General features: G+C 33.5%; 1 protein-coding gene across 1 annotated transcript; it reads right to left on the bottom strand.

Annotated features, from left to right (window-relative positions):
• Positions 1-4,407: 4,407 nt before the first annotated feature.
• LOC148281839 (ectonucleoside triphosphate diphosphohydrolase 5-like) lies at positions 4,408-21,817 on the bottom strand. Its single transcript, XM_088226045.1, has 9 exons — positions 21,711-21,817; positions 18,313-18,459; positions 14,941-15,026; positions 13,578-13,842; positions 12,690-12,804; positions 9,535-9,681; positions 8,078-8,271; positions 5,719-5,888; positions 4,408-4,829 (listed from the first exon to the last, which is right to left on the bottom strand). Exons 1-9 carry the CDS (start codon positions 21,784-21,786, stop codon positions 4,698-4,700), a joined length of 1,332 nt encoding a protein of 443 aa, XP_088082171.1. The 5' UTR covers positions 21,787-21,817; the 3' UTR covers positions 4,408-4,697.
• Between the last annotated feature and the right edge of the window lie 497 nt (positions 21,818-22,314).

Genomic DNA, 22,314 nt, shown 5'->3' with positions numbered 1-22,314 from the left:
TAATAAGATTTTTTTAAAATACAGTTTAAAGACAGACCAGCAAAGTTTCTAAACAAAAATCATACATATTATTCAATGGTGTTACAACAAAAGGATGTGTTTATGTGTATTTGTATGTGTAAATGTGTGTTTATATGTATTAGTGTGGGAGTAAGTGTTGAGGAGGGTGCATCATTAAATAGTAAGTGGGATCGTATCGCAGCCAGAAATAATAAGTCTTAATTTATTTTAAAATAAATTAAGGGGTATGTAAAACATATCAATAGATGAAAAAAAAAACATCATAGTTAGAGCAAGAACGGTAGAGGAAAGAGTGTTGTGCATAGTTAGTGCTGCAGACTGGCAGATGGAATAAATACTTATTTCTTGTCACGCGAAAGGGGACATTAAGATTAACCTTGGAGAGTAGGTTAAAAGAGTCTACTTTATTATTTAATAATTTATGTAAATAGCATAATTCAGATACAGTGCGTCTATTTTCAAGGGTAAAAAATCCATTTTGTTTGGCAGATTGTGCTTCAGGTGCCTGTCCAGGAACTATGAACTATTATTGTGTAATCACACCTTTTTAAATAAATATTTCGTGACAGCCAGCCATGTCAGGAATCGACCCCGAGACCTCTTGCATGGTAGGCAAATGCGCTGATCATTATACACATGATAATGCCACGTATTTATTTGTTGTATTTGCTCATTTGACTGTTAAAACATCATAAGAACGCTGTAGCATCACCATTTCTGCAGAGTTCTCGATATTTTACTCAATTGATTTCGAAGAATACCGAAGTTTGTTGTATCATTGGCATTGTGGAGATACGCTTGTGTTTTCCTAAATTGTGGTTAAACTGCATTTTTCACTCAAAACTTACTTTAATATACAAAATTAAGACTTACGACAAAGACAAAAGATCCTGTAAACTGCATACCTAAATAAAGCAGTGACCATTCGAGTTTGAGTAGCGTCTATCATCTTGTTAACCTTAATTATAAGTTATGGAATGCTATCTTTGTTTACTTTTTGTGCTTTTACATGTTCACTTAATTGCCATACTTACTAGTTCTTTGCTCGATGTATTATTATTGTGTTTTTTAAAATTATCTTTATTGTTAACTTTTTAAAATCATTCTTATGTTGTTGAAATTCCACTTGTCAATGCGTTTTGAAGCTACAAGACTTTTTGTGATGTAAGCTATCATATTATATTGATCATATTTTGTAAATGTTATCAACTATCAAATATCTAAATTTAGTAAATGGGGTCTAGAATTTCAACCGTCCATGCGCTCAGTAGCTGCAAGACTTGCTGCTATCTTACTTCTATTAATATAAATTTGCTTTTTATTTCGTTTTTAAAATATCACTTAAACTTTAAACTTGACTGTTAAATAAAAAATAAAAAATGTAAATAGGGGCTAGATTTCTTACTGTCTATGCGCTATGTATCTGCAAGACGTGCTGTTATCTAGCTCTTATATATTATAATTGTTATATATCATAATTGGAGACGAGGAACGAGAATCCCAACCGTCCATGCGCTCTGTAGCTGCAAGACGTGCTGGGATATTTATTTATTGTACAGCGCCCTTGAGGTGATTTCCGCAAAAATGGCGCTATATAAATTATCCAAACATATATATATATATATATAGACAGTGTACTTCTAGGAGTGCGGTGTATTTAATACATGTTCCTTTATATGTTTATCGCTACCAACCAAATTATTTCCATTTAATCTTACCGACATCACGGAAGTAATTTTGTCGTTAAATGTTATCTACATAGAGGTAACAACTATTGACTTATAATAAAATTAGAAGGATATAAGGCTTTACATTAATGATCGATTGTTATTTATTTTCTTTGTTTATTTTATTCAGTTATTAACAATATAAAAATCTTAAAGCTTTATGTGATATTCCTGCGGAAGAAGAACTTGCTGACAATTCTTATTTTTCCACATCCGCTCCGAAGTGGAGCATGTGGACATCACCAGACGCCTCCAGGAGATCCCATCGCAAGCCAACACTCTCGCATCCCCCCACGTCAATCCCGCGTCCCTTAAGCTAGGGTTTCCTAGGACAGCGGTGCCCGTATTTTAACGGCCGTAGTGAACGGTGATGCAGTGGACAACCGTCGTAAAGGTGACTAGAGTGTGGTTTTCTAGGAAAACGGTGTTATCACCACCATTTAACACCGTTTTCCTAGGAAACCACTCTCTAATCACCTTTACGACGGCTGTCCACTGCATCACCGTTCACTACGGCCGTTAAAATACGGGCACCGCTGTCCTAGGAAACCCTAGCTTTAGCTCCGCCAAATATAGCTGAAAGATCGTCATCGATGGCCTTCCAGGGCCGCGATTATGAACGGCTATCTTCATCGGTATATACTGAGACGGTACAAACCAATATCGATATTTATGTACGAAAGTGTTCATATTTGTATAAAAATTCAAAATATCTTCGTCGATAACCGGTAATTGAACATGTTTGGCAAAAACAACAGTTAACATATTATATTTTTCGTACAGAAAACTTAATTTTACTTTGTACATCTACTTTTTATCAAATTGAAGATAAATTTTAACTTCCCATCAGAATATGTACCCAGGGCTGCCATTATAAACGCTATTTTCATGTCATCATTTTTTTATGTTCGAAAATGTGTATATTTGTATGAAAGTATTTTCATCTTAGCTTGATGGTGGGGGGATCGGTAGTGTATCTTCGTAATCGCTCTGGAGAATTTATCTTCAACTATGACGTCATAATGAAGCTGTCACTTTAGTGCGTAGATATGTGTACCGTGACGTACGCTTCCTCTTGTTGCATCTTAATGCACCTACCCAAAACATGAAGGTGGGGGTTCAGTAGTGTATCTTCGTAATCGCTCGACATAATTTTTCTTTAACTCTACCGTCAAGGCGAACCTTCTCATCATAATCGCGGCTCTGGATGAACATATTAAGTTCTCCAGCACTAGTCTCAACTACGAGTACGTACGTAGGCACTAACTATGCACGACACTCTCCGATTCCGCGTTTACATTCCTAAGGGCCGGTTTTATAAACACCCGTTCGTTAACTTGATACCATTTTTAACTAATATTTGGTATACCGGCCGATTATTGCGTTTTATAAACGTTCGTAGCGTTACGAGCCGTTAAATCTATGGTTAAATGGTTACTGGCCGATTTTGGCCGGTTAAATGCATTACGATCGGTTACCTTCAGCGCCGCTACCGTATTTGACATGACAGTTGTTTATCACATTGTGATTTGATCAAATCTCCGCCCAATTAACATGCAGATAGTCTTAATTTTGGGATTTAGTTGAATTACCAGTTTCATATGTTTTTTTTACTCTGCGTGGTGGTACAAAATCAACTTTAGTCTGATGGATAAATATATTCAGCAGTTAATTAAAAATGGTTTATTGATATAAATGTATACTAAAATAACAGATTATAGTAAAAACTATCCATCGTACTTGCTCGCTTTTAATAATTTTAATTTTAATTCATACCACTCTCAATTCATAGTTCTTTGTGTAAAAACTTCGTTCAAAATTGATGAGTATTTGCATTTGATGTATTTTTTCATTCAATGCGAATGCGCACCGTTCGCATTGGACAGAAAGAGCTTAGATAAAAAGTTTTTCCATAGACAATTGACAAAAAAAATCAATTTCTATTAAAATGCTTACCGGCGATTGTCCGTTAACAAAAATGGTTTATAGAACACAAAACCGTCGGTTATCGTAACGAATTACCAACAGTTCGTTACACTTACAGAAGTTTGATTAAATGTTTATAAAACCGGCCTAAAGCTAGGGTTTCCTAGGACAGCGGTGCCCGTATTTTAACGGCCGCAGTGAACGGTGATGCAGTAGACAGCCGTCGTAACGTCGACTAGAGAGTGGTTTCCTAGGAAAACGGTGTTAAATGGTGTTGATAACACCGTTTTCCTAGAAAACCACACTCTAGTCACCGTTACGACGGCTGTCCACTGCATCACCGTTCACTACGGCCGTTAAAATACGAGCACCGCTGTCCTAGGAAACCCTAGCTTTAGCCAACAAATTTACTTATGATATAGACATTTTTAATACGACAATTATCCATTTTAAAACGTTCTTAAATGCACTGTTTAAAACTTATTATTAATGTCGTAATAAAACTTTATTTTTTGTACAATTTTTTCTCTGTTTTGTTTTTTATTTATTGACTATCTTTTTCTGAAATTCATGGATCAAATATTTTTGTGTACCAGATATTATGATATTATATTATTACTATATTATTATTATTATTATTATATTATTACTTTAAACTAATTTTTATTATTTGTTTTAACAATAATTTGTTATTACCATTTTTTTTACGTATAAGTAATAATAAGTGTGTAAATATATATTATTTTTTGTTCAAATTCTTTACAAGTTATTTACAATTTGATTTTTAATTCAAATACTTTTCTTTTATCCAAATATATTTTTTTCTTTTTTACTATGTAAAGTTTCCCTTTTTATATTGATGGCAGTGTGCTTTTTATTGTTTCTCGTAATAAAAACGAATATTTCCGTACATTATGCAAATAATATGTTTCTTATATCAGGAATCAAATGAGTTCTGAAAGTATTAAACTGGCAAGTAAATGCTTAGAATTCCATGTTCCACTTTGTCGAAGCGTCCATAAATTACGATGTTTCTTGGAAATATTGATCCATCATGTATTTTTCTTCATAATCCAGAAGTCTGTTGACCGTTTCCAATGCCAGTCCTAAACTCCAGGATATAATTTGGCCACTCAACTTATATTCGGGTAACATCTACGAAAAAAAACATCTTTTTAAAGAATGTCCTAAATTTAACGATTAATAATTTAAAGCATCAACTTTGAGATCAAACGTTTCAATAAACGTTAGTACATATTTGTATATAACTACTTACCGACTTTTCTATGTCTACCCGTTCGTTCGAGACGTACCCGTCTCTTCATCAGGACATTAATTACACTAATCACTTTTTAGCATGAAGACTACAATTTTACTATTATATACTATTAACCCTGACGGCATAGAATTAAGAATAGTCCAGAAGGAGCTTTGAATCATATTTAAATACATCGGACTGTGTCCCACCCCAAATTTTATTTGACATAAAACGGATATTTTTATATCATGTTAAAACAATATTTTATGTTTTAAATATAATGTCGTTCAAATGTCCCCCACGGCGTTGTTAAATCCGAGGTCTAATTTTGATTAGTTCTTTTATTAGATGAGCAAAGTAGGGTAAAAAAAATCTACCCTGGCAACACTAACGAAATTTCCATTTTGTTTCTACGACAATCTGACAGATGGAAAACTAATTCAATTTTTAAGTAATGCATTTGTTACATACACATTCATTTGCTAAGTACACATAAAATGTGATTGCATCCTGTTTCTTTAAGATCCTAGCAGTATTTCTAAACTTTAAAAGGACACAACACGGCATAGTTGAATTCAAATCGGGAGTTGCGTACTGAGCGACGTCTACAATGAAACTAATTGGTCAAAACGTAAACCTACTGATTTATAAGTAGTTGAGTCGCCTTCTGTTTGATGTGCTTTCTTGCGATTATGCGGTTTCTGGACTATTCTTAATTATATGCCTGATGGGTTTTTTTAAATAATAAATTTTGTAATATTATAAACAAAATAGAATTAAAGATACCCTGATATATTTGTGTTTAGAAACTCCAAGCTTGTCCGTGAGTAATATAGAGATGTACGTCAGATCGAGACATAACCAAGGATTATTGGGGTCTTCCTTAAAGCAAGCTTCCTTCGAGCCTTTTAGTACATCGGCTACCTTAACAACGGGATTCCGATACTGACTTCTCACTGAAAACATAATAATTGGGTCGGCGATTATAATTTTGCGTGGATATTATTTGACTGGGTCGTTGATCTTGTTAATTTGTGAGGGGAAAGAATTGTGCGTTGAGCGGAGATGGCAGATGAGGAAAATAACAGTATGCGGCCAAACAAACTTTAGCAGACAAAAATCCTACCTTTAGGAAGACAGGAAAGGGAACCAGGGACAGGAATCCGGATGATACCTCCAAGTCCTGGCTTCTGGGTAGTTTTTTCATTTTTTGGTGAACACGGCAATTTCGCTACAGTTATTTGCAAAATATAAAGATGAATGTGGCGGAGCGGCGGTCAGATGATGTAAAAATGTTCAGATGCGGACAAATTATTATAGGACGAGCGGATGTGGGCAGATAAAATTATGAACATGCGGTTGTTGGCAGAAATTATCAAGAAGTGTGATTGTTGATGTTGGTTTCTTTGGATTTGGAAATTGTTCCCATAGCAACCGTAGCTACCCATGGCCATAGAGACGAGGAGAATAACAAACATTGAAAGTTGGGAGATAACAGGATGGGTAGGATAGGTGGACCTTCATGCACTGGCGGTCCACCAAGCCACTCGCGTAACCAATTATCAATAGTGAAATAACACTCATATCAGCACCTGATGTACATAGGGCACTGAAGTGCAGCGTATGGCTCATTTCAGCCGATCCTAAAACCCGTAAAAAATAACGACAAAATTACTTCATTGTTTCGGTAGCCCATCCAGTGGATCCCACACCCATAAATTGCGGCGAACGTGTATATTTTTACTAACAATATTTTGAGTTTGTCCACATTTTTGTAGACAAGGACTGGATTCAGCTCCCTAGGAAGCTTTATAAGGATATATTTATTTATAGGAATATTAACATATTACAACAGAGATGAAGAACATTTTAGAGAAATTTATATAGAAGTCTAGTCATCTACAGGGCTTCTGACATGCCACTGGCTAATTTCAGTGGCCATTTTACACGCTGTGTGAAATTCACCATTCTGCCAATACTTAAACATTTTTATTCTTTCAATTCTTTCATCTGAATAAGAAGTCCAGGTGAAAAGATGTGACATTTGTCACCCACTCGACAATAGTCGATTGAGCATCTCGGTTACTTCGTCATAATGCTATTCTTGAAAACTCCCTGACAATTTTATTACAAAGACGAATGATAATGTGGCAACACTAACAAATCCGTATTTATCTATGGCTCTCCCGCCACACGTAAACTTTTATTGTTTGCTGTCAGACTTCTTCCGTTGAATATTTTGTTTATGGAATATTATGAAAAAAATAAAAGAAAATGTTTTACTGAGACACTGCAACATTGATAACTATTATTTGCCTTTGAAATAACACACATTTACATGTTATTAGAAATATTTCATATTTATTCAATGGATTTTAAAAACATATTGTATAATATTATATATATCAAATACGTATTTTGACATTGACAAGCGATAAAATAATTTTGAAATCATGTTTTCAGTGAAACTTCGTCTGATAATGGATTAAAAATAAGTACAGTTATATTTGTTGTACATTTGTTGATACGTCATTATCATAACATTGATCAGTGTTGTAAATTTTAATTTAAAATACAACAAAAATAGCTACTCGTCATTCAAACATGAATTCCGAGCGTTTTACAAGGAAGAAGTTTGACAGCTGAAGTTACGATGTCGCATTCGATTGTCAATGTCGAGTGCTTAGCGGCACTCGAGATAAAGTCGATTGGTTTTCAATCGACTGCATTCGTATGGATGGTTCAAGAATGCTGTCACTCGTCGAACTACGGAAGTCGCACACGATTCTAAAGACGAACGAGTCCAGCATCCTTATGCTGGTCGAAGAAAAAGCATAAAAAATGAAAATGTTTTCAGGCGTTGCCTAGTATGATGGTGAAATAATTCAGTCAGATTAATATCACCTACATCAATAACGGTTTCAGCTCTTTGACTTTACGAAAATCAACAGATAGAAGAATTGAAGAAACATTAGGCAAAATGGTGAATGTTGGCAGAACAGAAAATGCCTGGATTTTCATATTTCCTTCTTTAAAATGTTCTTCATCTCTGTTTTACTATGTTAATTTTAGTAACTGCCTGGGAGGCGAAATCCAGTTATTGTCTACAAGCATTTGGGCAAACGAGAAATATTGTAGAACTTACATTTATCGAGACAAGAGAAGTTACCAAGTGTGTAGATTTGCAAATCTCGTACTAAGAATGGATAGAACTGCTCAGAATTCGACAAATGTTGTATATTTTTTTTCAGCGCCTTTTTGCACTTTTCGTAAACATTCTTCTCTTTAGAAGAATTGTCTTCCTTCGCGATTTCGGTGGGCGGTTTTGAGTTCTGCAAACTGTTAATTCATATGATTATTATTCACGGTTAAAACATACAGCGTCATTTTAGTCAAATAAGAGGGTTAATACTCCACCCCTGACCTGTGTAGTGAAACTGTTTTCGTGTAAAGAATGATTCTATTGAATTTCGGCTTACCCGAATGTTTTTTTTTGTCTGGGAATGAGCGTGTATATATGAAAGATGTCACTGATATATTCATGTGGAGTTTGCAATAAAATGGTCGCAGAGAATACTGGCTGAACATAACCGTGATATATGAATTTAATTTACGAAGATGTTAACAATGTCGTATTGAAACAACCGAAATCAGCGCCGGATGAATAGAGTCTGGGTTTTTTAGTTGTTGGTGATGTGTTACGTTGCTGCGTTAGCAGGCATGGCACCTTGCAAGAATTAAGTATTGCAAATGTCTAAAGCTGTTTTGAATTGACCAGTCGAGCTGATTCTTATGCATTATGGTGTAGTAGTAGTAATGAATTAAAACCTGCAACAGTTTAGTCACAACTGGTCGCCGAGCACTGAAAAATAGTGCACCTTGGTGGCATTTCATCAGGACAATGCTCCAGCACACAGTGCGTAAGTGTCGATGGCTGCTTTGATAAATTCTAATTCTAAAATCAGGGTGGAGCATATCACTTCGCGTAAAACCTCAATGGTGCTTAGCAAAAGCGATTTACAAATAATTTAGAGAATAAGGGGGTTTTAAGTTTTTTTTTCAAAACATCGCTTCACTCTCACAGTTGTGCACATCTGCTGGGAAAGCATTACATTCAATGGGAGCTGTTACCGCAAATTTACTGCGCTGATTGCTTACAAGTATAATGACTTCCTTATCGCTGTAGATGTAGCTGATGATCAGTGATATATCATTTTTATTTATCAATCCCTTTCTTCAGGACACTGCGTTGGTAAACCAACCGCTAGAGAAAATACCTTTTTAAATGTTTTATGTAAATCATCTCAGGAATAGAACCTGAGGCCTCTAGCGTTGTAGCCAAACGGCCTGACTATTAGACAACAAGGGGACATATTGCAGCGTCAAACCACCACTACAGCAAATATTTCACGTCGACCGTGCCAGGAATCAAACCTGGTGCTTACTAAACTGAACTGCACTACAAGGTGGACTCATCTCAATTTCGTTTTTCAAATTTTTCGTTTGCCAGTAGATTTGAAAACACTCGTCCAGGGTTCTGGTTTTATTCATCACACCAAACTGTATTCTTCATGAGCCTGGACACAGAACACCACAACTTACACTATATTTGCATTTCTGTACCGATTCGATGCAAAGTCCTTTAACGTAGAATTATTAAAACAATCAGATTCGTGAGTAATTTTGTTCCGACTGTATATAGTTTTTGAAGATGATTCTCTCACTCGTCTGAGGCCCAATTTATTGAATCTGCAAAAATAATCAAAGTTAAGGCCCAAGACCAGGGGCGGTTCCTTATAATGTGCATAAAGGCAGTTCACTGCCAAGTAAAAATATGTAGATATAAATTAGTCAGTGATTGTAAAAATTCACATGGCCACTTGACTCACACACGAAAGGTTATGGAGCCTTTTGCTGAAATGATGTAACATTTTGTCACCCAGTCGATAATAGCCGATTAGGCATCTCGATTGCTTTGTTATAATGCTATAGCTAAAAACCCTTCGACAATTAAATTACAAAGACGAATAAGAAAGTGACAACACTAACAAATCCATATTTATCTATGGCTCTCCCGGTCTCCTGCCACACGTAAACTTTTATTGTTTCTTGTCAGAATTCTTCCGTTGAATATTTTGTGCACGGAATATTATGAAAAGAATAAAAGAAAATGTTTTACTGAGACACTGCAACATTGATAATTATTATTTGCCTTTGACATAACACACATATACACGTTATTAGTAATTTTATTGTATCAAATAGAGGTACCGGAACTTTTTAAAAAGCAAGGGTGCCTGTCCGTAAATGCTATTCTATGGCTCAAATTTGTTACTAGATATCGATTTGATAGTAACTACCAGAAAAGGCATTTACATTCACATAATACAAGGCTAGCACAACGTGAAAGCTTGTCAGTACCGAGGTTTGTAAACAAGTATGGCCAAAGATAATTAATAAAATCTTATATTAGGAATCCCTAAGATGATTTTAAAAGAAAATGTTGACAAAGCTTTTAAGAAAAAAATAATTAAATGGTGAAAAAAATGGGCAAATTCGAGACTGCTCTTCTAACGGAAATATGGAATGATCTTTTGGGAGTTATGAATAAAACAAGTCTAAGTTTACAGAATAGCACTATGACCATGGACGTTGTAACGAAACTTTACGAATCTCTAATCAGTTATGTCAATAACGCACGCAATCATTTTGATCAGTACGAAACGGCTGCTAAAGAAATTAAATCCATATGCTGACTACAAAGATACATTTGAAAGAAAAATTTTTCGCAGAACACGCATCACTTTTTTTGAAGGATCATCAGATACTGCACAGTTGAGAGGCAAGGAAAAGTTTCGTGTAGATACTTTCATTCCCATAATTGAAACATTAAATACGCATTTAAAAAAACGTTCGGCAGCATACCAAGAAATTAATAGTCGATTTAGTTTTCTTTGTCAGTTAACAACAATCGAATCTGATGAGTTGACCAAAAAATGCAAAGAATTAATGCAGATGAGCTCAAAACAGAATGTTTTCATTTAAGCCAATTCTGTCGATAGTGCATATCTCAGCCTTTCACAGTTCACGGATCTCGACATTTGTGCGCCTATCGTTTTACCACACATTCGCCTGAGGGATCGCATTTCGACAGCATTCAACCTACTTTCATCATCATTTTTCAAATTTTATACTTCACTCCCATACATTAGAGTTGCCACTAGAACTCCATTGTGAACTGCTAGTTTAGCCTCCTGCGATAAACATTTGTTTGCCAAAGTAGATTTTAGTGCACCGCTCACCCTGTTCCCGGCACTCACCCTCCTTTCAATATCTTTCTCGGCCTTTCCGTCCCTAGTAAACATACTTCCCAGGTACACAAATTCTTCTATTCAGAATATCTCCGTTCACGCTGATCTCACATTTAGTTATATTTTCATCCCTTTCAAAAACCATCACTTTCGATGTATCAACATTCATAAGCAAATCGCTTTTCTTGCATACATCGTAGACTTTTGTTACCAAGAATTGAAGGTCTTCTTTGCTGCTAGCAAGAAGCAAGGCATCATCCGCATAAAGAAGACAGTTAACAGTTATACCACTCATTTTTGCTCCCATTCTTAAATCTTTCAGTTCTTTCATACAGTTATCGATGTATATGTTGAACAACCATGGTGACATTACACATCCGTGTTTGACTCCTTTCGGAATATTAAACCACGATGTGAATGACCCATTCACCTTCACACATGCTTGTTATCTATGTTATCAACTATATATCAGCTATGTTATCAACCATTAAATATCTTAATTTAGTAAATGGGGTCTAGAATTCCAACCGTCCATGGGCTCAGTATCTGCAAGACTTGTTTTAATCTGACTTCTATTTCAATAAATCTGTTTTTCATTTAGTTTTTAAAAATTAAAGAAAGTAAAAACATGAACAGAAAATATAAAAGGAAAAATAATAAAACCCACAAAACCGCGAAACCGCGAAACCGGCTTCTCAGCAGGTTTCTTATTTTTCCTTTACAAAGAGAAACGTTAGAGAAATTATATAAATTTAATAACATAAACATTATTAAGAACTAAAAGCGTACCTAATTTTCACACAAAATTTATTTATAAAAATTAAAATAGATGACATTAAATGATAATCAATTTAAAGCTTTGTTACACATTAACCATTTAATTATTATTTTTTCTTAAAAGTTTTGTCAACATTTTCTTTTAAAATCATCTAGGAATCTTATTAAAAATTTTAGTAATTGTACAATGAAGTGTTTTTTGGCCATACTTGTTTACAAACCTCGGTACTGACAAGCTTTCACGTTGTGCTAGCCTTGTATTATGTGTATGTATATATTTAAACTTTAAACTTCATTGTCACATAAAATAAAAAAAAAAGCTAATAGGGGCTAGATCACTTAATGTCCATGCGCTCTGTAGCTGCAAGACGTGCTGGGATATTTTTTTATTGTACGGTGCCCTTGGAGTGATTTTCACAAAAATGACGCTGTATAAATTATCCAAATATATATATACATACGTATTTCGCGAGGTTAATAATAATTGTTATTTGTCATTTTTTGTAGATTACCTAAAAAATCAATCACGGCACACTATTGGCCTAAACAAATATGTTATACAATGAAACAGGGATTTGATTTGGGACAATTTTTTAGGGGCATCAAGAAAGCTGTTATCAATGTAACAAATACAAAAATTAAAAAAAATATATATATTTAATTAACCACCTGTTACAGTCAATCAAATGGTGTGTCGAAATCCCGTCTCCACCATAAAATGAAGTTGATTGAAAATATAACATCATGTATTCATTTTTAAGCACCAAGAGAGCTTTCCTTCCCCCTGTAATATCAACAGTAAATATTACAACAGAGAAAAATATGGGGATGCACGCATGTAAGATGATCAGCGTATTTATGATTTTAAATTTATTTAATTTTTATTTAATTTCTTATTTATATATTGTACAGCACAAGTGCTTTTACAATATAAAATATAATAATATAATGAGTTAGTTAGATATACAAAAATTTAAAAAATTAAAAACAATATGAAAACATGGGTATAAAAAGAAAAATAAAAATTACAAGAAATATATATATACATGTATGTATGTCAGCATACAAAATATAAAATGAATAAACACCAGATTAGCGAAAAAAAAAACGAAAATTTTAAATTTTAAAATACCTAGATTATAAAAACAATAAAACGCTTAATACCATAGTCCTTAAAATGTAAGATGATTAGAATGACAGTTGTCAGAAAAACGGACGACATTTTTTAATTTTTTTTTATTTAAAACCTTTATAAGCATAAATAAACAATACATTCAGAAAAAAAATTAAACGCTTAAGGTTGAACTTGCCAAAAAAGAGTCTGGCTCTTGTGTTTGGCAAGTTTACAAAATAACATAAAAAAGAAACAAAAAATGCAAAACAAAATAATAAAATAAATAAATAATCAACTTTAAAAATTGAAAAAAAAAAAAATTAAATAAAAACACAAAATTTATAAATTTATAAATACAGGAACATATTAAACATACATCTCTATTTTCAAAATACAGTTAAATATATTTAACTCAAATTTTATACGTCAATATTTTTTCTTACCTTTAAACGCGTTAAGAGCATACCACTCACCATAATGGTACTCATTGATATTTTTTAATTTGACAAAGTTTGGCAAAACTAGAAATTCAGTGGACTCTACTGCAGTTGTGACAGACTTCAATATTAAAGTGATATCGGCAGCCTTCTGATCATCCACGTAAAGGGAGTCTGGACGTAGTCTTACCAGCACAGGAGTCATCTCACGAAATCCTGGTGGCACGACACTTCTCATTATGCTAACACACACTTTAATGATGTCAAAATCCTGCAACAAAATACACGCAGTTTAACTCTCGACCACTCAAATCAGAAAGACTAAATACCTCTGACCATGGAATTAAGAATAGTCCAGAAACCGCATACGCGCATCAAACAGAAGGCGACTAAACTGCTCTTTTTTAAGAAAAGTCAACAAATGGAAGAGTTGAGGAAATGTGGATGTTCAAACATGGGCAGAATGGTGAATGTTACACAGTGCGTAAAGTGGCCACTTAAACCAGCCAATGATAGGTCATAAGCCTTGTTAATGCCTAGACTTTCATATTCCCTTCTCAAAAATGTTTTCCCTCTCTGTTGAAATAAATTTAAATAATGAACATGCTTAAATTATCGCGGTCATAAGTCAACGCGTGTGTAATCAAACCAGCCAATGATAGGTCATAAGCCTTGTTAATGCCTAGACTTTCATATTCCCTTCTCAAAAATGTTTTCCCTCTCTGTTGAAATAAATTTAAATAATGAACATGCTTAAATTATCGCGGTCATAAGTCAACGCGTGTGTAATCTCTAAGTCAACGCTCGTGTCGGTTTGTTTTTTGTTTTCCTTGTAAATAAATACAGTTCATTGGCGAAAAATCGGCGATTACTATAAAAAATAATACAATATGTTACAGTTGCAAAATAGTAAGGAGTATCTAATGGAAAAAAAGTTAAAATTGCATTACCAATACTATGGCGACTGCTTTTCTTAACATTCGGCTTGCGATCCGCCGCGCCGGCTAAATGCAATGAATAGCCTGATAAATAATAAATAAAAATAGCACTTTTGGAATATTTTCCATATTTACACCGGTAAAATTCAAATGTGTCCCACCGAAAAGTTTTTAGACTTAGTGGGTAACGAGTTCCTGTGTGTATTTTTTTAATTTAAATAAACGCTGCTCTGCAGCACTGAAACTGAAATATGTGATTGCGCAGCAGGATTATACGTCGCGAAACGTAAATATTGAGACGTTTAATATTAGGTGTTCGCGGATGTTCCATTGTGATCGCGAATACGAGAAATTGTTATCACGTCGCTTATTACCACGTCAATAGTTATTTGTGATTGAGCTACTGTTTTGTAATACCAAAAAATACTTACATTCTTAACGTTACCCGCGTAATCCAATTTGAAAATACCCGGAGTCACATTCGTTTTAAACTCATCTTCTACGATCATTTCAACCCCTGAAACCATTCTTATGATTAGATTACACCATCATCATTTTCCTATCCACACCTAGTAGTCCAAAGGGCACTGCATTAGTCTATCTCAAAAAAAATAATCATCCATTTAAATATGGTGTTTCTATTTCAAAACATTTCTAATAATGAAATTATAGGGTACATTCTGATTCTCTTGAGCGCGTGTCCATAGGAAATTTCTAAAATTTATTAATTTTAAACTATATATTCCATAACATTATTTTTTGGTATGTGTATTTTTGTATATACACAAATCTGGATTTCTCCCGAGGGGGAGTAGGTATATATTTTTTTATCAATATTCCTACAGAGATGAGGTAGAATTTTTTCAAATTCAGGATTATCGATATTCGAGCGTTTACAGGGCTTATGACCTGTCATTGGCTGGGTTGAGTGGCCACTTTACGTTTTTTACAACATTCCCCATTCCGCTTATTAGCGAATATCGACACAGGTACCATTTTGATTCTTGTATATATCTTATTAAATGAGAAAGCATTCACTAGCGTGTTGGAGCACCATCTATGTATTGATATTGAAGTTAAGTATTTTTAATTAGCATATTACTTTATTTTATGTATTTAAGACTCTTCCGAGTTAAATTAAGTACTAGTAATCGCCTGCAGATGATTCTGCAATTTATTTATACTTATATTTTGACCAGATCTTATTACACAACATTATTTTTTGGTATGTGTATTTTTGTATATACACAAATCTGGATTTCTCCCGAGGGGGAGTATTCCAGCTGCTTTGTTTAATTGTAATCAATTGTTATCTTTAGCAAATCTTTTAAAACTTTCCGATAGAAGAATTCTGACAGACCTAATATTACTTTATAAAGTGATCAAATTATTCATTGACTGTCCAAGTACAGTGATTAATTAAAATAAACCCTTTTTTCAAAATGGCAAATACTTGTACCTGTGTTGTGAGAAATAATAACTGTTTTAGGAATATAGTTAATGAACACCTAAGAAGGTTAAAACCAGACGACATCAATTTAAAAAATAAATATAAATTATTTCGGAATCTCCATAGTCCAAGTCCATAGCTACGAAAGTAAAAAAATGTCATTTGAGGGTGGTAAAGGCTGGTTAACTCCAGATATAATGAAAATGATCTAATAAAGAAACAAATTGTATACCATGCAAAAAATGTGAAATGCTTCAAAAACTATTAAAAAGCAATTCAAATAGGAAAGTGACAACTCTGACACATATTTTCGTTCGGACAAAATTGACAACCCAGAGGCTTAACTTATGCGGGTTAATTTTGCCCATCGTCATATTTTTTTATTTAAGCTACTGACAGTACATAATATAGACACAAAATGATCTGAAAACCTTTGTCTATAGCATGCAACAAGAAAAACTTACCTATGTCTATGACATCAAGTGGTATATCAAAAAACACAGAGTCGTAATTAGCCCGCAACAAATTACACGCGGACTTTGACAGGTTCTGACAAGCCACTAAGTAAAGTTAATGACAAAAGCTTCTGAGTGGAGTTTTCCGAAATATTGTAATTAAAACGAGGATGTTTTTGTTGATTGACGTTAGCAGGTACTACCCAGGGGTGACTTTGTGACGTGAGAAATTATTTAAAAAAAGAGATTCATGGCGTAGCCGAAATATTGTAATTAAAACGAGGATGTTTTTGTTGATGACGTTAGCAGGCGCTACCCAGGGGCGACTTCATGACGTGATGAAATTATTAACTTAATTTTTTTTTTTAATTTTACATAGCGTAGCCGAGATAAGAAATTGCGTGGTGTTTCGAAATTTAACCGTGTAGGTAGCCGCCTAGTTACAATATTATTTTTGTATTTGTATAATTCCTGTTTTATAATGTTTATGTATTTATCGCTATAAGAATCAAACTAAAGATAGTTTTTACTTTTAATCGATATCCGTTTTTTAGATTATGTTTGTAACACTCAATAATATTTATTTTTCAAGTATTCAATGTTATTTTTGCATTTTAATTAATATTGTTAATATAAAGCGTATTTTTATTTATTCGAATTTACTAGACTGTTTTTATTACAAAAAATAAATGCATATTTAGAGAAAGTAGTAGAGATGTATTTTTCTGTTATAAACAATCTATTAAAATAATACACATCAAATTTCCATTGTCTGTTTATTTGATTTGCAATCTTCTTTTTTTTCGATGGTTAAAACTCCAGGAAATTCAAAGACAATAAAATTTTTACTGTCATATATTGGCGAGCTCACACGCTATACATAGCCCTATTTAAGTAATATATCTTACCAAACAATTTCCTTCACTCGTCACATTAGTTTGAATCACTATGTTGTTGACTTACAGTTATTGTTGAGATTACCTAAGCCACATCGAATATCCAAATAAATGCTAAATTTATATTGTATATTACAAGCCGAGTATTGAATACCTGAAGTGGCCGATAACTTTGTTTACAATTTTAAAAGAATAAAGTCCGTTTTTTAACTTACTTGTATGTCAAAATTACGCGCCTTTCTTTTGTTAAATATTATGCTTTTGTAACATCATCAAACTGCCAGAACGCTTTAAATCCAAAATGTACGCATTGATTAAACACACATTTCCGTCACTATCACAAGTTTCACAAAACTCCTTTTCAATTTTTTCATTTACAAAATAAACATGGACTCTATTCTCGAATGTAAAAAATAAATAAATTTAAGGTTATTTATCTGACATTTGACATTTTTTTTATTAAATTGAAAACATATTTATTATACATAATTTTATATGATATTTGACTGTCTTTTGTAAAATAATAATTGAAAAAAACGCTAGATATGAGTAACGTGTTCGTTTTTTCGTTCTAAAACAATTTCTAAAATAAGCACTGCCTAAAAACTAACCCATACATGCGTAATTACAACTGAAAAATAACCCACAAACACACGCATTCATCACGTATACAAAACTAGTACATGAAAAAAATAAGCATATTTAGTTCGTGCCTCTGCCGTTAGCGGCGCGCCGATCGGAACGAAATACGACTAATACATTTGCCGCATTCTTCCAATTTTACAAATAGTAAATCGTATATTTAATATTTTTTTTTTTTGTTGTAATAAAATTCTAGTAGGGTAGGCACTGATTATGTGCTTATATGGAACGCACGCCACTGCGTACACACAAGGAGGATAAATGATTGGCTAATTTGCTGAATTTTTTTCGTTGGGGTCTGTTCTCTTCATTTGGAAAAAAACAGACACAATGGAAAATTATCAATAGAGTTGTACTTACATTTGTTTGGTTTGTTAAAAGTATAAATATGAACATTTGTGATTTCCACGCCAGACTCAATAACCACCGCATATCTTGTTATATCATTGTCTTGCAACAGTTCACTGATAAAACTTATCACAGGTCGCAAGCCCACGTAGATCATAACTGAAATCAATTGAATAAAGCCATCTTTATGTTATATATATATTAATATTTAAACTGCCTTTGTTTTCAAATAATGCTACATACCACACACCTATTTATTTATTTATTTCAAAGAAACAAACAGTCGACAATGATACAATAACATTTAAAAAATACAGTTTAAAGACAGACCAGCAAAGTTTCTAAATAAAAATCATACATATTATTCAATTGTGCTACAACAAAAGGATGTGTTTATGTGTATTTGTAGGTGTAGATGTGTGTTTATGAGTATTAGTGTAGGAGTAAGTGTTCAGGAGGGTGCATCATTAAACAGTAAGTGGGATTGTATCGCAGCCAGAAATAATAAGTCTTAATTTATTTTATAATAAATTACTATGGCCCGCATGTGTCGGGAATATATTATATACTGCCGAAACAATAAAATTGTCATTTTTCATGATACTCTCTCAGCTTTTGCGAATTATCTCTTAGGAATAAATCTTATTTAAGAAGAACACACGTATAACTTATTTTTTATTGCATTGTATCCTGTATAAAAAAATATTCAAAAATATGTATTATAACTTAATATATAAATCTATTTTGTGTAATTCTATAATTAAAGATATATATGCATGTAAAATTGTATCGACAAATGCTTTCAAATTGTATGTATCTTTGTTGAATTACCTAATAAAATAAAATTAAAAAAATATAATAAATACTGCCGAAACAATAAAATTGACATTTTTCATGATACTCTCTCAGCTTTTGCGAATAATCTCTTAGGAATAAATCTTATTTAATAAGTACACACGTATAACTTATTTTTTATTGCATTGTATCCTGTATAAAAAATATTCAAAAATATGTATCACATCTTAATATATAAATCTATTTTGTGTAATTCTATAATTAAAGATATATATGCATGTAAAATTGTATCGACGAATGCTTTCAAATTGTATGTATCTTTGTTGAATTACCTAATAAAATAAAATAAAATAAATAAAATACATGAAAAAATTTAGAGCTACCCGGATTTTGACATTGTTTTTGTAGCCGACCCGTTGCAGGGAGGTGGCGGCTTCGTCTCCCAACGGGAGGCCAGGAGCCCGGCGCACCGAGAGAGCACTGACCGCTAAGTCAACCTCAATAGTCCTCAAAGGGACTTTCCAACGGGTTCTCTTGGTGCAGGAGGCGATCGCAGTCAGGGGCAATCAGCAACGAAGCGCCAAGTCCAGCGCGAGGCGGAGAGGGCGGAGGCGTAGAATGAAACACACACCTCAATTGTCTGGAGTGAACTGAATGTTTATCTAAAATGCATCCCTTGTTGTAAGAGGCTACTGCGTCTCCTAGCCATACATGTTTATTTGGAGACCATTTTTAGTAAGTCAAAAATAACCATGTAATAACTTTCAAATCTAGTTATAGTAGAGTAAGGTTTAAACTTTAAACCTCTGTTCCGAAGTTTACAATACTACCATAGGAATATAACCAAGTCAATTTTTTTATTAATTTATGAAATAAACCTCCCAATCATATAATTAAGAATAGCCTAGAAACCGCATACGCGCATCAAACAGAAGGCGACTTAACTACTCTTAAACGAGTAGTTTTCCGTTTTGACCTATTAGTTTCTTTGTAGACGTTGCTCAGTACGCAACTCCGATTTAAATTCAACTATGCAATGTTGTGTAGTTTTAAAGTTTAGAAATACTGCTGGGATTTTAAAGAAACAGGAGGGATCACATATCATGTGTAAGTAGCAAATGCATTACGTAAAAATTGAATTATTTTTCCATCTATCAGATTCTGAAAAAAACTAAATGGAAATTTGTTAGTGTTGCCAGGGTAGTTAAATTTTTTACGCTTCTTTGCTCATCTAATGAGAAAACTAATGTAAATTGGACCTCTCGTCGTGATGGAAATTTGACCGACATTCTATTTAAAACATAAAATATTAAAAATATCTGTTTTATGTCAAATAAAATATGTTTTATTTTTTAAGTTCAAAGTTCATGAATTAAATTACTCTAATTAAATGACCCTTTACTTATCTACTCTGTTGTGTCAATCAATGTTTTCGCGAGTACAATATAATTTTAGAGAAATTAACAATTTCCTTTTTTTTAAATATAAATATCTTTCATTTGTGTTATGATTATATTTTTCACGATCTGGCAACATTACGCGGCGAAAGTGGGGAAAAGTGGAGGGGTTTTTTGGATGCAGTCTGATGTATTCAAATGTTGTTCTACGCTCCTTTTGCACTATTATTAATTCTATGGTTTTACCACAAAATATATTTTGTGACTAGACTACAAAAAGAAACAGGGACTTTTATAAGGAAAACGTAAAAAAACAGTAAATAAATATTTAGTTATTAAGTAAAATTAATACAGTTTAATGTTATACTAAGGCTAATTAAAAGAAAACCGGTGAAAAATTCGACTGCCCCAGGGCATTGCCAGCAATGCTAACAAAATGTCCGCCTTGTTTTATTTTACTATCTGACAGACGGTGAAATAATCTAATTCTTAAATAATTTTATTGGTGAATTCGCTACTTACACATAAAATGTGATCCCACCCTATTCCCTTTTAATTCTAGCAGTATTTTGACGCTAAAAAACGACACAGCACGGCGTAGTTGAATTTAAATCGGCAGTTGCGTATTCAGCGACGTCTACAGAGTGACACGGTGTAGAGTGTTGGACACTGAGGGAATCTGAAAAGAAAAAAATCGAGGCTTTCGAAATGTGGTGTTGACGGCGAATGCTGCAGATTCCGTGGACGGCCAGACGTACAAAAACATCCATACTCCAGGAACTGGACATAGGAGAGACTGGCATCCATGTGCGAGTAAAGAATCCTGCATTTCTTTGGACATATTTCCAGGGGCAACTCTGATAGTTTGGAGAAAACAATTCTCCTGGGAAGTGTCGAAGGGACAAGGTCGCGTAGACGTCAACCGACAAGATGGAGCGGCACTGTCACTGAATTATCAAAATCATCACAGACGAATGCCTATAGAAGAGCACAAGACCGTTCCAGATGGAGAGAGACTGTTTACAGACGAGCCATGCCTGGAGTCAGGCGTAATCACCATCCCAAGACATGAGGCACGGATTGAAGAGAGACAGAGTAACTAATGTACAGGTTTTGTCAGCTTCAGTTTGATGTGCGTACGTGGTTTCTGAACCATAATAATTCGATGGACAAAACATTAAAAAATTCAAGTATAATGCAAATATTTCAATGTTATACCTATAATAAATATTATTGGGATGAAAATTATAATTAAAGCCAATTTAAAGACATTTCTTTTTATGAAGTTAGTCATTTTGTTACTTCAAAAATATCTTCATACGTATCTTAAGAAAACATTTGACACTTTGAAAGCATTTGTCGTAATAACATTTTTCATAATTTTTTTAAATATAGTACCCATTAGATTTTCTAAAGTACTTACTTATATACCGCAAAATTGACCTAAGTAGGTGAAGAGTGGGAGACTTGGTCATACAATAAAAACAAACCATTACGCAGTTTCCTCGTAGGGGTAGGCAGCAGGGCGAATCGTCCATATAATCGATTATGCGCAGCTTACTATATTTAACCCTTACGCTGCTACGCAGTTTCTCAAGAATCTAATCAGAAATCTTATTATTAATACATTTTAAAAATATTTTATCGAATACGTTGTTTTCCAAACACACTACTGTTTTAAAAATTAATAGCAATTCTAAGAAAAATCTTCCATTTCATAAATATCTAATTCAAGCCCAGTGGAGTGAGCAAGATAGACAACTCGTGCCGCCCGCAACACATTCTCGTACAGCGGTTGTAAACCCTTTCTTAATCGAAAATA

Source organism: Micrasema longulum, unplaced genomic scaffold (genome assembly GCF_059751315.1).
Source record: "Micrasema longulum isolate JH-2025_06_02 unplaced genomic scaffold, ASM5975131v1 h1tg000403l, whole genome shotgun sequence".
Taxonomy (NCBI): Eukaryota; Metazoa; Arthropoda; class Insecta; order Trichoptera; family Brachycentridae; genus Micrasema; species Micrasema longulum.
The sequence above is the reverse complement of the archived record's forward strand: the minus strand, read 5'-3'. Positions and strand labels throughout refer to the sequence as shown.